This window comes from Thunnus maccoyii, chromosome 7 (genome assembly GCF_910596095.1).
Source record: "Thunnus maccoyii chromosome 7, fThuMac1.1, whole genome shotgun sequence".
NCBI lineage: Eukaryota > Metazoa > Chordata > Actinopteri > Scombriformes > Scombridae > Thunnus > Thunnus maccoyii.
The window spans coordinates 8412823-8425428 of NC_056539.1; the positions used below are offsets into that span (position 1 = coordinate 8412823).

A 12606-nucleotide genomic window follows, 5' to 3' on the forward strand; every position below is an offset into this window, starting at 1 on the left:
GAGCCAGAGCCTGCCACAACCCTCCAAGAGCCAGAGCCTGCAACAGCTCCTCAGGAGCCAGAGCATGCCATTGCCCTCCAAGAGCCAGAGCCTGCCACAGCCCTCCAACAGCCAGAGCCTGCAGCAGCTCCTCAGGAGCCACATCCAACCACATTAACCAAATTATTCGCTGATCTAGGGTTCACTGTGACAGCAGGACAACAGCCTGCATGTCCTGTCCAGAAAACCAGTGTGGAGGTCTACTGTGAGCAGACCAACCAGGCTCTGCTCCAGATCCCTGAGCTTGAGCTTCAAAGGATCGGAGAAGAGAAGGAGGAGCAGATCTCTAAACTGGCAAAGGAGAAAGAAGTCCTGCTAAAAGAGGTAGTGCAATGGAAACAATTGCTGAAGAGCCAAACAACAGAGGCAAACCTCCAGCAAGGATTTCTAAAAGCTCAGCTTTCCAAAGAGAGGCAGGCCAACAGTGAAGCGTCTAATAAAATTAGGCAGTTAGAGAACGCTCTGGAGGCTGAGAAGAAAGAGCAGGGAGAGATGGAAATGGTCTTGGCCCAAAACATGGAGTTAACGTTTAAAATGGAGGCTACCTTGGTCCAGACAAACAAGGACCTGCAACACAAAACAGACCAGTGGGAGGAGGACAGGTCCCATCTCCTGGCCAAACAGCAGGATGAGACCTCCCGTTTGTTGGCAGCACTCAAGCAGGCTAAAGAGGACCTCGAGAACGAGAGGCGCCAGTGGAAGGAGGAAAAGTCCCTTCTACTGGAGTCTCTCAGTAACAAGACCCTCGAGGAGAAGGAGGGAGCCAGCGGAGGCTTGATTGACAGGATGGCTGATCTGGAGAGGCAGATGGAAGAGATTGAGATCGAAGCCAAAGAGCCCAAGAAAAGCAAGAAGAAATCTCTGTGGAAAAGATTCCGCCAGTTATTCAAATAAACTGGAGCTCTCCACCCTGCACATCTCTCCCACCACCACACCACCCAACCCCATCATGCAAGATACAAGACCAGACCTCAACCACTAATCCTACTCCATTAACCCTACTCCCCAATACTATTAACCCTCACCCCTTATCTCCCCTTTACCCTTTTCCTCTTATTAAATGCATAAATATATGAAATGCATGCATTTCATATATTTATGCAATTCCTAATTCCTATTATGTTTGTGTGTGTGTGTGTATCCCAACGCATACATATACACACACACACACACACACACCCAAACACCCATTACTCTCACCCATTTAATTCGGCACTTTTCTCTCATTAAATACATCAAAAATATAAATGTTTTTTGTATATTTTTTCAATACAGTTCAAAATTTCACAGTATGGAAAATGACATTAAAAAAATTGGAAAAAACCTTTGAAAACTGTGTTTGTATTTGCAGATGTTTATACTGTTTTGTTTCTACTGTCTTGGTTTCACAGTTTAAATATAGTTAAATGTTGACCTTTTTACTAAATAATCCTCTTTAACCAATTAATTACTGGACATATATCACAATTGGGGTCAGGATATAACTCTGGAATTATGAGTATGAGTCTAGAGCAGGACAAACTCTTCTTTCTATATCCGATAGACAAATGCATGTGCAGAAATATAATTGTCTGGAACTTAAAACTGCATTAAAAGATTACACAGGCGCATCTACGTAGGTGTCATCTTATTAGCCTTCAGAGAACTGAATACGTTTGTGCTACACTGCATAAAGTATCTATTTAATGTATACAGACAGAATTTGGAATTATGGAGTAAAACGTTAAATTGGAAATGGTGCAAATGTGAGGGAAGTTTCCTCATATTCCTAAATATATTTCTTAAAGTCTGTGTAAAGGAAAATCAGAGATTTCTTTTGAAACACATTATTCATTTTAGAAAATAATTGTGAAAAGACTGTGAACGATCTAGTACTGAATTGTAGAGTTAGACCATTAAACTGTTTTTCACCATGTTTGTGTTCAGAACTTTTTGGGCAGGCCTGAAATGGTGGATCCATGATGTAGAGGGGGGACTGGCATGCCCCCCGACACTATATAAGAACTAGAACACCTTGGCATCAGCTGGGTATTTAGTCTGTTGTTTGCTAATGGCAGCATGCAATACTTTCATTGCATGCTTAGCATTAGCATCTGGTGGGGATGTATGTAGATGTTAAGTCTCTGGGCAGATAGAAAGGTCTAAGCTTAAATCTGAGATATTCTAGTTTAGCAGAGCAGTGCCTCTCAATAATGGCAGTGTCTGTGTTAATTCATTAATGAATAATTACTTCTTAATAGTGTCTGATATTCTCACACAGAACAGCTTTTCCACCAGTGTCACATGACCTGGTCAGGAAGTGTCGGACAGTGTAACAACAACAACAACAACACAGGAATATCGTGTAAACAATATAATTCTACTTGCTAAATATAAATCTCCCCCTGTATTTGAAGTCATTAAAAATCATTATCAAAGACATATAGTATTTCCTGTTTTTCATCATATTGGAGAAGCAGAAAGCGACAGGTGATTAAACAGACAGTAACATATTGTAGGGAAAGTCTCCTCATGTTTGAATGCAGACGGTATGAATCCTCAAGCAACAGGACGGCTCTTTCTTCAACCCCCCAGGAATGCTGGCCAACAACACATCAGTGAGATTTACAAACCTCTCACTGACCAGACCATCAACACAATGTCCTGTGAACACAAACTTTGACCGACAAATTCACAATCCAGTGTGAACTGCAAGCACAATGTGGATAAACATCACCTCACCACTGGATATCACAACTCACCTGTAGGGACCAGTCACCAAGTGTGATTACCCATACAAGGAATTTGACTCCGGTTTCTCGTTCATCACTTACACACAGTTCCAAGAACAATGTTCAGGAAGATGCATATGGACATACAGAAAGGGTGAAATCTTCAGTCAGACTATACATACATATGTATATAAAAGGTGACTGAAAAGAGTAAATTCAGGAAATCTACTGGTAACAATGACATTTCTAATGAAGTGCAGAAGTCTCGTAAATTATTTAAAGTTCTGTTTTAGCTATTTCAGGTTTGTTTTGATGATGGCATTATTCCTTCTCAGTGGTATAAGATCAACATTAAACTTATCCCTAAAGCATCAACAAATGATCCCAAATTCGCACTTAGCTATAGAGGCATTAGCCTTATCAGCACCGTGTATAAATGTATTCATTGCTCTTTAATCACAGACTTGTAGGACAGGTTTGCTGGTAGCAAAATGGCTTCAGAAAAAGCTATTGATTACATGTATATACTGTTACATCAGCTGTCAAAACAAGAATTGAGGAAAATACGTCTACATTATTATGTTTTATTGATTTTCAGAAGGTGTTTGATTGGGTAAATAGAGACCTCTTCTCTTGCTAACTTCAGGAGTTGATGGATAATTGTTTAATGCCATTAAGTCTCTTTATTGAGCACTTGTTGCCTGTGTTCAAGTTAATGAGTTTAAAACAAGATGGTTTCCAACAGTTTGGTGTTAAACAAGGAGCCGTGTTGTCACCAACACTGTTCTCTGTTTATGTTCATGATTTAGCTTTTAAATGAAATCTTGTAAGCTGGGGGATGATTTATTTTATTTACTTTATGCTGATGATATAATTTTACTAGCAGAACATGAAAAAGATCTACAGGAAATGTTCATGCTGAATGGTGCTGGAAATGGAGACTTATGGTAAACCAAGATAAAACAAAAATAGCACATTTCAGGCAGCAATCAGTTGCAAGAAGTGCAGTTATTTTTAAACTTGGCTCAACAGTGCTGTCATATGGTGACCAGTATAAATATTTAGGTTTTATTTTGGATGAGCATCTCACTTATAATTAGGGTAGTAGTGTTTTAGTGAATTCAGCAGGTAGGGAACTGGGATCAATGCTGATCAAAGGCAAACTCTGTAAAGATCTGGGATTTTGTACTTATACACAACTGTATAAGTCTTGTGTGTGTCATGTTTCAGATTATGCGTCTGTCATTTGGTGATTCTATGAACATGTGAATTATAACATCAAACATTACACAGCTATTGGATGGGTTTTTGGAAGTTCATAAACTTTCAACAGTTTTAGTGGTGATATGGGATGAAACCACCAAAAGTCAGAAATGTGAGATGATCTGACTGTGGAACAGACTTGTGAACACGCCTCAACAGAGGTTCACTAGAGAGATTTTTGTTTGGGACATAAATATAACTAACTAACTAACTAACTAACTAAATAACTAACTAACTAACTATATATATATATATATATATATATATATATATATATATATACAGTATATATACAGTATATTCACCTTTTGATAACAAGATCTGCTCTTATCAGATTTGCTTGAAGATGGTTTAGATTGAATTTTGATATTCATTATTTGATGCTTTTTATAAAGGGCATTATAAAGGACCAAAAGTAGTACAATTAAAAGTAAATGCATCTGTATGGAATATTGTTACTCGTCATTGATGAAATTAAATGCCTTTAGATTGTAGAAAAGCAATAATGTGCAGTCTCGGACATCATCAATAGATTTTTTAAGGGCCATTTTGAAGCCTGGAGTGGGTTTATGCTTTCCATCATTATATGTTACTAAAGCTCAAAAATCTAAATTTTGGTTAAGGTTAACATGTCCCCCCAAAAGCTTTAACATCCTTTAAATGGAGCAATAGTTTAAAAATTTGCCACATGGACACAAACTAGAAGAAGACCCTGAAGTATTCTGAATAGTCTATAGACTATGTAAGTCAAGGCAGAATTTGTGTGTGTGTGTGTGTGTGTGTGTGTGTGTGTGTGTGTGTGTATGTTTTTTACAGGATAGTAAAGGAACTGCATCTTAATGCACTCCCACATTGGCTTCAATATGAAGCCTGTTGCTTGTTGGTGTCCAGATGCTGCCTTGTGACAACATGCTGACCATCTCTTTGTGTCTGTGTTGGACCCACCTGCAGTGACGGTGAGTTGGGCTGTGCTGTTAATGGAGCCGTACGGGTTGGAAGCAGTGCAGCAGAACAGACCTCCGTCCTCTGGAAAGGCCTCAGCAATGACCAGAGTGCAGATCTCCTCTAAGAAAAAAACAACCACCATCAATGCGCATTTAATGATCAAACTGTTTGTGATCCTAGAAATTAGATTTGTAGCCTGAAGTAAGTCATGATAAAATTAAAAGACTTGAAGCTGATCAACAACAGCATCAGCACAGGCATGGAATGGATGTTGACACTCGATTTGTTTGTAATGAGAGTTGACAGAAACATTAGATGGACAGGAAGACAATTTATGTGCATGGTAGAGTGATGGATATGTGGATATGTCATGTAGACTGGTGACTCACTATACACAGTCAGACACACAGAGAGCAGCAGGCAGAGAGAAGACAAACAAGCATGGACGTAACTATTCATGGATAACAGACAGACAGGCACACACATACCAACACACACATAAACGCTGGAACACAGATGTTCAGGGACGTCTGAATGACTCACAACCTGTAAGTAACACCTGAAATGACCACTGAGTCACACAGGTGGGAAATGTCTGACGTAAATTAATGTATTGGCCATTGTTTATCTGTGATTTTGTGTGTGTGTGTGTTTTATGTGTTTGAGTTTGCGGATGGTGGGGTTTCTCAGACGTTACCAGGGACTCCCTCTGACTGGTAGATGTGATATTGAGAGTCCTGTGAGACAAAGACTTATTCATTCGTGATTTGCTGTAGTCATAACCAAGTGAAAGGTTGTGGCTGATAATGAGACCGTCAAATTCCAGACATAGCTAATAACCCATTACTAAGTTTAGCCACTTACTGCGGTTGGGAACATGTTGTAATTGACTAAGTCATACCATGATAGACCTGGGAGGAATTGAAGTGACGTACCTGGCTCAGCTGCAGATCGAGGCTCTGATTGCCAGTAGAGAAGAAAAACAGAAATACTTAGATTATTAGCATATATGGATTCTTAATTTGGTGCTAAAAATGAGAACAAAAAAATTATTCAGATACAATTAGCTTCATGACCACTAAGAAGAACGTCTCACTTTTCTGGAGAATACGGAAATCTGGGGAGTCCATGATCTCCTCTCCCTGGCGGTACCATCTGACCTGCAGAGGAGGACTACCACGGACCCTGCACTCCAGAACCACCACCTGGCCCTCGGATGCCTGGGCATCCTGCAACAGCTGCACAGAGGAGGGATAAATAAGACAAGGAGAGTTATAACAGTAAAAGAGAAGCAATGAGAAAAAGGAGTGAGTGAGTGAAGAATGACGAGGAAATGAGAAAAGACTGAAACCGGTAATGAAAAGAATAAATCTTCTTCAGAAGAGACAGATGTAGATGTAGATAGATGGAGAGAGAAAGAGGGTTGAAAGTGACGCTTTGTCATGCAACACCATTTGAGGAAATGAGCGTCCAGGAGAACATTAGTTTGCTGGTTTTAGGTCTTTTTTTATGGTGCCGTCCACTCAAGAATGAACTTGGAAACCAATTACCATCCATTCACTCCCCTTTTAGGCTAATGAGTACGGCTTGTCTTCAGATCAATCACAGAGTCACTTTTGTTTGTTTTTCCTCTAGCTAATATGATACTGTAAAACATCACATCTACAATAATATGTTGGTATACATTCCTCCAAGCACCTGACATTTTGTTGGGGTCTATCGGGTCCATCAGCTGTGGTCATCATATAATCAAAAAAGTCCGTTCTACCAGATGCCACTAAATTCTACACACTGCAAATTTAAATATTTGGCAAATGATGATGTGAAAGTGAACATTTTATTTTACAGGTTGTCAATCTTAATCTTAAAGTAATCTTTTCAACATTTTTTTTATCATCATTGAACATCAGGATTTTTACAAGACAACCTTCTGATTCTTATGTATATTATATTCTCATATAATTAAACTAACCTATACATATGTGAAAATGGTGCCTTTATGGCATTACTATAGGTGTAGAGAGGACTCTTCCTCATCATCATCCTTACAAACTTGCAGTTTAACCCCTGTGTCTCACCAATCCTATGACACTTCATAGTGTAGGTGAACTAAAAAAACATCCGTGTAGGGGCTGACGGAGAATCCACCATCAGTGCTGTGTTGTCACTTCTGCTGGTTAACAGCGCCAGAGTGGTGTTGGCGGGTATATCCATCAACAAGAGGCACTCAGTGTCAGTGTGGATAAATGTGTTGTGAGCCTGAGCCTTTCTCTCTCTCTGTGCGACTGTGTGTGTCTTTGGTATGGGTATGTTTTGGGAAGACCAAGGGTGGACTGTACATCATGAGTCTGACAGCGTATGTACATGTGTGTGTGTGTGTGTGTGTATGTGTGTGTATTGTACGGGTGACATCACAGTGCTGACTTCAGGCGAACGTCCTCTCAAAGAGATGATTAAAGCCTGAAGCAGTTTGTAAAGGAGGTGGGTAGGGGTGAAGAAAAACAAATGTCTTTTTGTAATGAAGGGGAAAATGATTTAGGGTCTGACTGGCTGGATGAGAGTGAAAGAGACCTGACCCTTGTGGGTTTGGCAATGCTGTTTGAAACTCTGCCTTAGCCCGTCTGAGTCCCACCATCACAAGACCCACAGCCTGAGGCAGAGGGAGCCGGGGGGCTGTTGGGGGGAGTGTTGAAGAGTCTGAGTTGGCAAAGGGCGTTCTTGAGCTGGAAGAGGAGCTCTCATCAAAGCCTGTGTTTTATCTGACCCCCACTGCTGAAAGCCACAGCACTGCACACTGCTATTACAGAAAGGCAAAGAGTCTAAGTGCATGTGTTTTAGGTTCTGTGTATATACTGTGTGTATCTAGAGCTGTTGTCATGGTTTGGGCAAGGTCCCTCCGTTCCAATTACGGGAAATCTCAAAACTACAGTGTACAAGATATTTTAACCAATAGTATGCTTCTAACTTTGTGGCAACAATTTGGGGAAGTTCCTTACTGATTCATATCAATGCCTCTGTGAATGCAGGAATGTCTATTAAGAAATGGTTTTACAAGACTGGTGTGAAAGAACTGGTCTGCACAGAGCCCTGACCTCAAACCCGCACCTTAAGAATGAACTGAAACACAGACTGCAAGCTATGTCCTATCAGCCAACATCAGCACCGGACCTCACTAACGTTGTTGTAGCTGAATGGGGTCAAATCTTTCAGCCAGATTACAAGATCTCAGAAGAGTATTGTTATGGATATTCCATAACAATACTCACACTGCAAGTAGCAAAACTCAGAGACGAGGTACAACTAGAATGACACATTCACATCTGGAAAGACATACAAGATCGAAAACTAACATTTTAGAGCCCCCTCTAAACATTACATCCACCTCAATAAATGCTCCAAAAATCATGGTTGGCAACACAGCTGTCTGCAAACCATGGACTCCTGCTGAGATAGTTGGAATGACACAAAATGCCCCCAATCCGACCACAAACCCAGATGAATACTGGGGATGGTTAAGATATGTATGCTCTGTGTATAACTGTCTGATACCTGATGTTGAACAATTACTTGCTGGCTCATACAGAACGGAGTGGGATTTGTGCAAAGGTGAATTTCTTTTCCCTGCTCGGACAGAGGATGGCCAGTGGCCTCCTCATAGAACCATGATTGACTGGTTAAATGAAGAAGCAAGAACAGTTGTAAAGTGTCTGCTAAAAGAGGTAATCCCTAGGTACGGAGTGCCGCAGGGAATAGATAGCGACAGAGGTCCAGCTTTTGTGTCAAAAATCACTCAGGGACTGTCAGAAATCTTAGGATTTAAGTGGCAGTTACATGTTCCTTATCATCCACAGAGTTCAGGTCAAGTTGAGAGAATGAATGCAACTATCAAAGACAGATTGACCAAAACAGTCCTAGCCACAGGCCTGAAATGGCCTGATGCACTGCCGATTGTGCTGTACTCCATTCGGAGTGCACCAAGTGCAACTACAGGACTGAGTCCTCACGAGGTGCTGATGGGAAGACCAATGTCCACAGGGACAAGTCCCCCACTGACACCACACAAAGCTACTCTGCTTTGGACGGATGAGTTCATGACTGAGTATGTGAAAAGACTAACAGAGATTTTGAGAAAGTATCATTTACAGGTGGCTGACAGACTCCCCAAACCATCGGAAGAACCAATTCATTCCTTTCGAGAAGGTGACCTGGTATTAATCAAATCTCTGGAAAAAGTGTCTTTGTCTCCTAGGTGGAAAGGTCCATACCAGGTGCTGCTGACTACTAGGACGGCCCTGAAGGTCGAAGGCAGAGCAGAATGGATCCACGCCACAAGGTTCGGGCAGGGGACAGGTCAAGTCGGTCCAAATGAGAGAGAGACAGGAGTCTCTCTGATTCCAGGCGAAGGAGAGCGGAAAGGCTTTCCTTCTCATGACACAGTCGGTGCCATGAACCCAGTGCCCCATGGACAGGGGCGCCCTTTGCAGAATGATCCAGAAAATGCAGACCAAGAGCCAGATCTTGGACATACGGACAAATCAATGAGCCCATTGGGACTCTACAACACTATGGCGGTGGTCTACATATGATAAAACACTGTTTGAGACGAAGCAGAGTTCATCCACGTCGACGAAGGTAACGTTTTCACTTGTTAGACCACTAAGCAGACCTCTGGAATTGTGGTGTTTCACCAGACAGCAACTGAGAGGTTCTCCTGATTGTAGATCTTGGAGTGCAAATTTCCAGGAGAAGGGGGGAGAACTGGTAAGCTGTAAGTTCATGGAGAATGATGATTACCCCTGGAGTGGTTACTTTGCATCCACTAACACAATTGCTCCAACTAAATCTGAACCAAGGGTGCAAAACAAATTACTGCGTAGCGCTCAGCAACCAGTAGTGCGAAAAGAAAATTCAGCCCTTAGTCTTATGCTTGATTATGCGCGTGATCGTAATCTCAGTAAGTGTTGGCTATGTCAAAATATGCCAGCTTCAATACATTCTCCAATGTCTAATCCAATTCCATTCACCAAAGCTGATTATGAGACGTTCAATTGGAATGATCTTGCTTCAAGATTTAGAGAAGAAGCAGACGATTGCTATACTCCAACATATCCTGTGGATGTTAAGTCATCACAAAATACAGATATTGCTCTATACATTGCAAGAACGGTAAATGACAAATATCTGCCAAGCGGATTTAATTTCACCACTCTTCTCCGCATCATTCACATACAAAGATATGTGAAACTAGGCTTTGAGTACAGAGTTCAGGTTGCTCTAGCTCAAACTAACTGTTCAAAACCTTCTGAAAATCAAGTGTGTGTTCCCCAACCATATACAACCACTGCTATGGCTGAAGCTCTAGTTTATGTGCAACCATGGGCTGGCACCTTATCCATAGGGCCAGTCAAGATTCAGTTACGCAACTGTTCGGCGCCACAACAAAACGAGCAAAGACCTCAGCGTGACTGCTCAACTTATCTTCCCCCTGTCTTCACTCATGAGCTACAAAATGTTTCTTTATGTTTCAGAGGGATAGGGAAGGGACATGAAGACTTAGGACAAAGTAGCTGTAACACTGTGGTAGATGTCACTCTTAAACAGTCCCCACTGCCTGAGAGAGTGTATCTAGTTTGTGGTGACAGGGCCTATCGGTGCGTGCCGTATGAAGACTCACGCGGTGTCTGTTATTTGGCGTACTTAATTCCCCTAATCAGAGAAGTAGAATCTACTGAGATAGCTTCACTGTATCCACCGTTACACATATACAAGAGAGAAATCTCATCAACTCAGAAAGTAGCCAGCTTCCTTCTCCCTTGGTATGGTGTGTATGTGTCCCAGCAAGAGCTCTCATCTCTCTCCAAAGTCCTAGAAAATCATCTTAATGCCTCAAGCAGAGCTATGTTAGCCGAACACAAAGAGTTGCAGGAAGTCAAAACAGTAGCTCTACAGAATCGCATGGCTCTTGATCTCCTGTTAGCGGCTCAAGGAGGAACTTGTAAGCTCATAGGCTCTGAATGTTGTTCCTACATCTCTGATGCAACTGCTGACGTCATGGACATGGCACATGACACAGCACTGGGTATCAAAGAATTGCATGATAGTCATGGTTTTAACCTTGGTGATTTTTCAGGTGTCTTTGGGTCATGGGGGTCCGGATTGGTCAGGTTCCTGACCACTCTTGCTGTTGCTGTCTTCCTTTTCATCCTCCTCTGCTCATGTGTAGGTTTGATAATCAAGCTGGTAGTGAAAAAGACCACAGGGTCTGTACTCCAAGCAGCCCAGGTGCATGTCACTGGAAACACTGCAGATCATAATCACACAGGTTTGAGGTATTATGATTTTGAAACTTTCCAGGACTGGATGAGGCGTTTTCACCCAGGTATCATTTCAGATGAGGAGGAGGAAACTCAAAATCTGTAGGTTTAATGTTTCTAAAAGCTTTCTTGGTATAAATCACTCACACCGTGCTAAATTGAATAGAGTTATGTTTGTTTGTACTTCATAAAGTTGAAGAAACATATCATTTTCTATTTACAGGTGACATCTTAGAATAATTTTTTGATTCTTTAATGATGTGATTATTAATCTTATGCATTTTTAGTTTGAGAAAAGTTGTAGAAATAGAGTAGTGTTAATGATTAATCTCCTAAATATCTAGTCATCTTATATGTTTTTCATTAATGTGATTGAATGTTTAATTATTTTTGAAATGTGTGTTTGAAAATTGATGAAAATGAAGAGGATCACTCCAGGAGGATGGATTCCACATCACCATGCATCGTATGTGCTAGTAACCTCTCCATGGTGATGGCCCTCTACTGTACGCAAAGTGCATGGGTTGAAGACTTCACTTTGTGATTGATTTGTTTTATTGTTATGATGTAATCAAATGTTTGTATGACTCCCCTTTAAGTTGCTAGGATTTCATCTAGTAAGAGGCAGGAAGTGTCTTGTCTTAGGTTGTTTGCGCATGTGACTGGTGACCTCTGTCAATGACCTCCTTTAACGCTTTGGTGTTCTAGGAGATCTTCTTTGAGGATTTGCCTCACTACTGCCCCTGGTGGTTGGAAGACAGAACTCATGGGTCACATGACAGTTGTTTTAAAGGGGTACATAAGAGGGGTTTTTTATCTAATTTACTGATTGTTTGCTTTTATTGTTATTGCATTATGTGTTTAAATGATTATGTGTTTTGATGATTTTACTTTTGATTTTGTTCAATGCAATTGTTGATTCTTGTATTACTTTTGTGTGAGAATTGTTATCTGTTGTGCGGATGTTGTTTCTACTCTGTTTGTGCCCTTACAGTCCACCAGTCCAGTCATAAATTGGTAATTTGTATTGATCTTTTGATCAATAAGAGGGGATTGTTATGGATATTCCATAACTGACCAGGACAACAGAATGTCAAGCTGTACTCCTCTGTTCTCTCAAACAGAAGATAACACATGTTGTTTAATAAACCAGGAGCCTCACAGGTGAACCAAGGCCAGAATGCAGGTCATCATCAGACGCAAAAAGACAAACCAAAGATACAGATTTAGGTCATAGGTTTATGATTCGGAACTGACGAACTAGTTTCTATGATTGGCTTAAAGGCTGGTTTTGGACTGTGTGGGTCAGACGAGTTTGGGGACACCGTACGAAC

General features: G+C 41.1%; 3 protein-coding genes across 5 annotated transcripts in view; 2 read left to right on the forward strand and 1 right to left on the reverse strand.

Moving 5' to 3' along the window:
* Positions 1 to 12606, reverse strand: part of palld (palladin, cytoskeletal associated protein) — a 70249-nt gene that overhangs the window by 31426 nt on the left and 26217 nt on the right. For both annotated transcript variants that reach the window (XM_042416510.1, XM_042416509.1), the window contains exons 8-10: positions 6055 to 6196; positions 5894 to 5917; positions 4959 to 5078 (exon numbers count right to left, since the gene is read on the reverse strand). In XM_042416510.1, the coding sequence (XP_042272444.1) occupies positions 4959 to 5078; positions 5894 to 5917; positions 6055 to 6196 (286 nt within the window). The remainder of the gene's footprint in view (positions 1 to 4958; positions 5079 to 5893; positions 5918 to 6054; positions 6197 to 12606) is intronic.
* LOC121900313 (proteoglycan 4-like) overlaps positions 1 to 12606 on the forward strand; it is a 676357-nt gene that overhangs the window by 963 nt on the left and 662788 nt on the right. The window lies entirely within an intron of this gene.
* LOC121900318 lies at positions 8228 to 12422 on the forward strand. Of its 2 annotated transcripts, none has more exons than XM_042416556.1 (2): positions 8228 to 9590; positions 11698 to 12422. In XM_042416556.1, exon 1 carries the CDS (start codon positions 8264 to 8266, stop codon positions 9542 to 9544), a length of 1281 nt encoding a protein of 426 aa, XP_042272490.1. In that variant the 5' UTR covers positions 8228 to 8263; the 3' UTR covers positions 9545 to 9590; positions 11698 to 12422. The 2 variants fall into 2 exon arrangements, with proteins under 2 accessions (XP_042272490.1, XP_042272489.1); XM_042416555.1 differs by having other exon boundaries at positions 8228 to 9523.

What these genes read in the sequence shown, in the direction of transcription:
- LOC121900318 (XM_042416555.1), top strand. Translation starts at nt 8,264, where the DNA reads ATGACACATTCACATCTGGAAAGACATACAAGATCGAAAACTAACATT. An exon ending in CATTGGGACTCTACAACACT is followed by an intron (nt 9,524 to 11,697) that starts ATGGCGGTGGTC and finishes ATGAAAATGAAG; the next exon opens with AGGATCACTCCAGGAGGATG.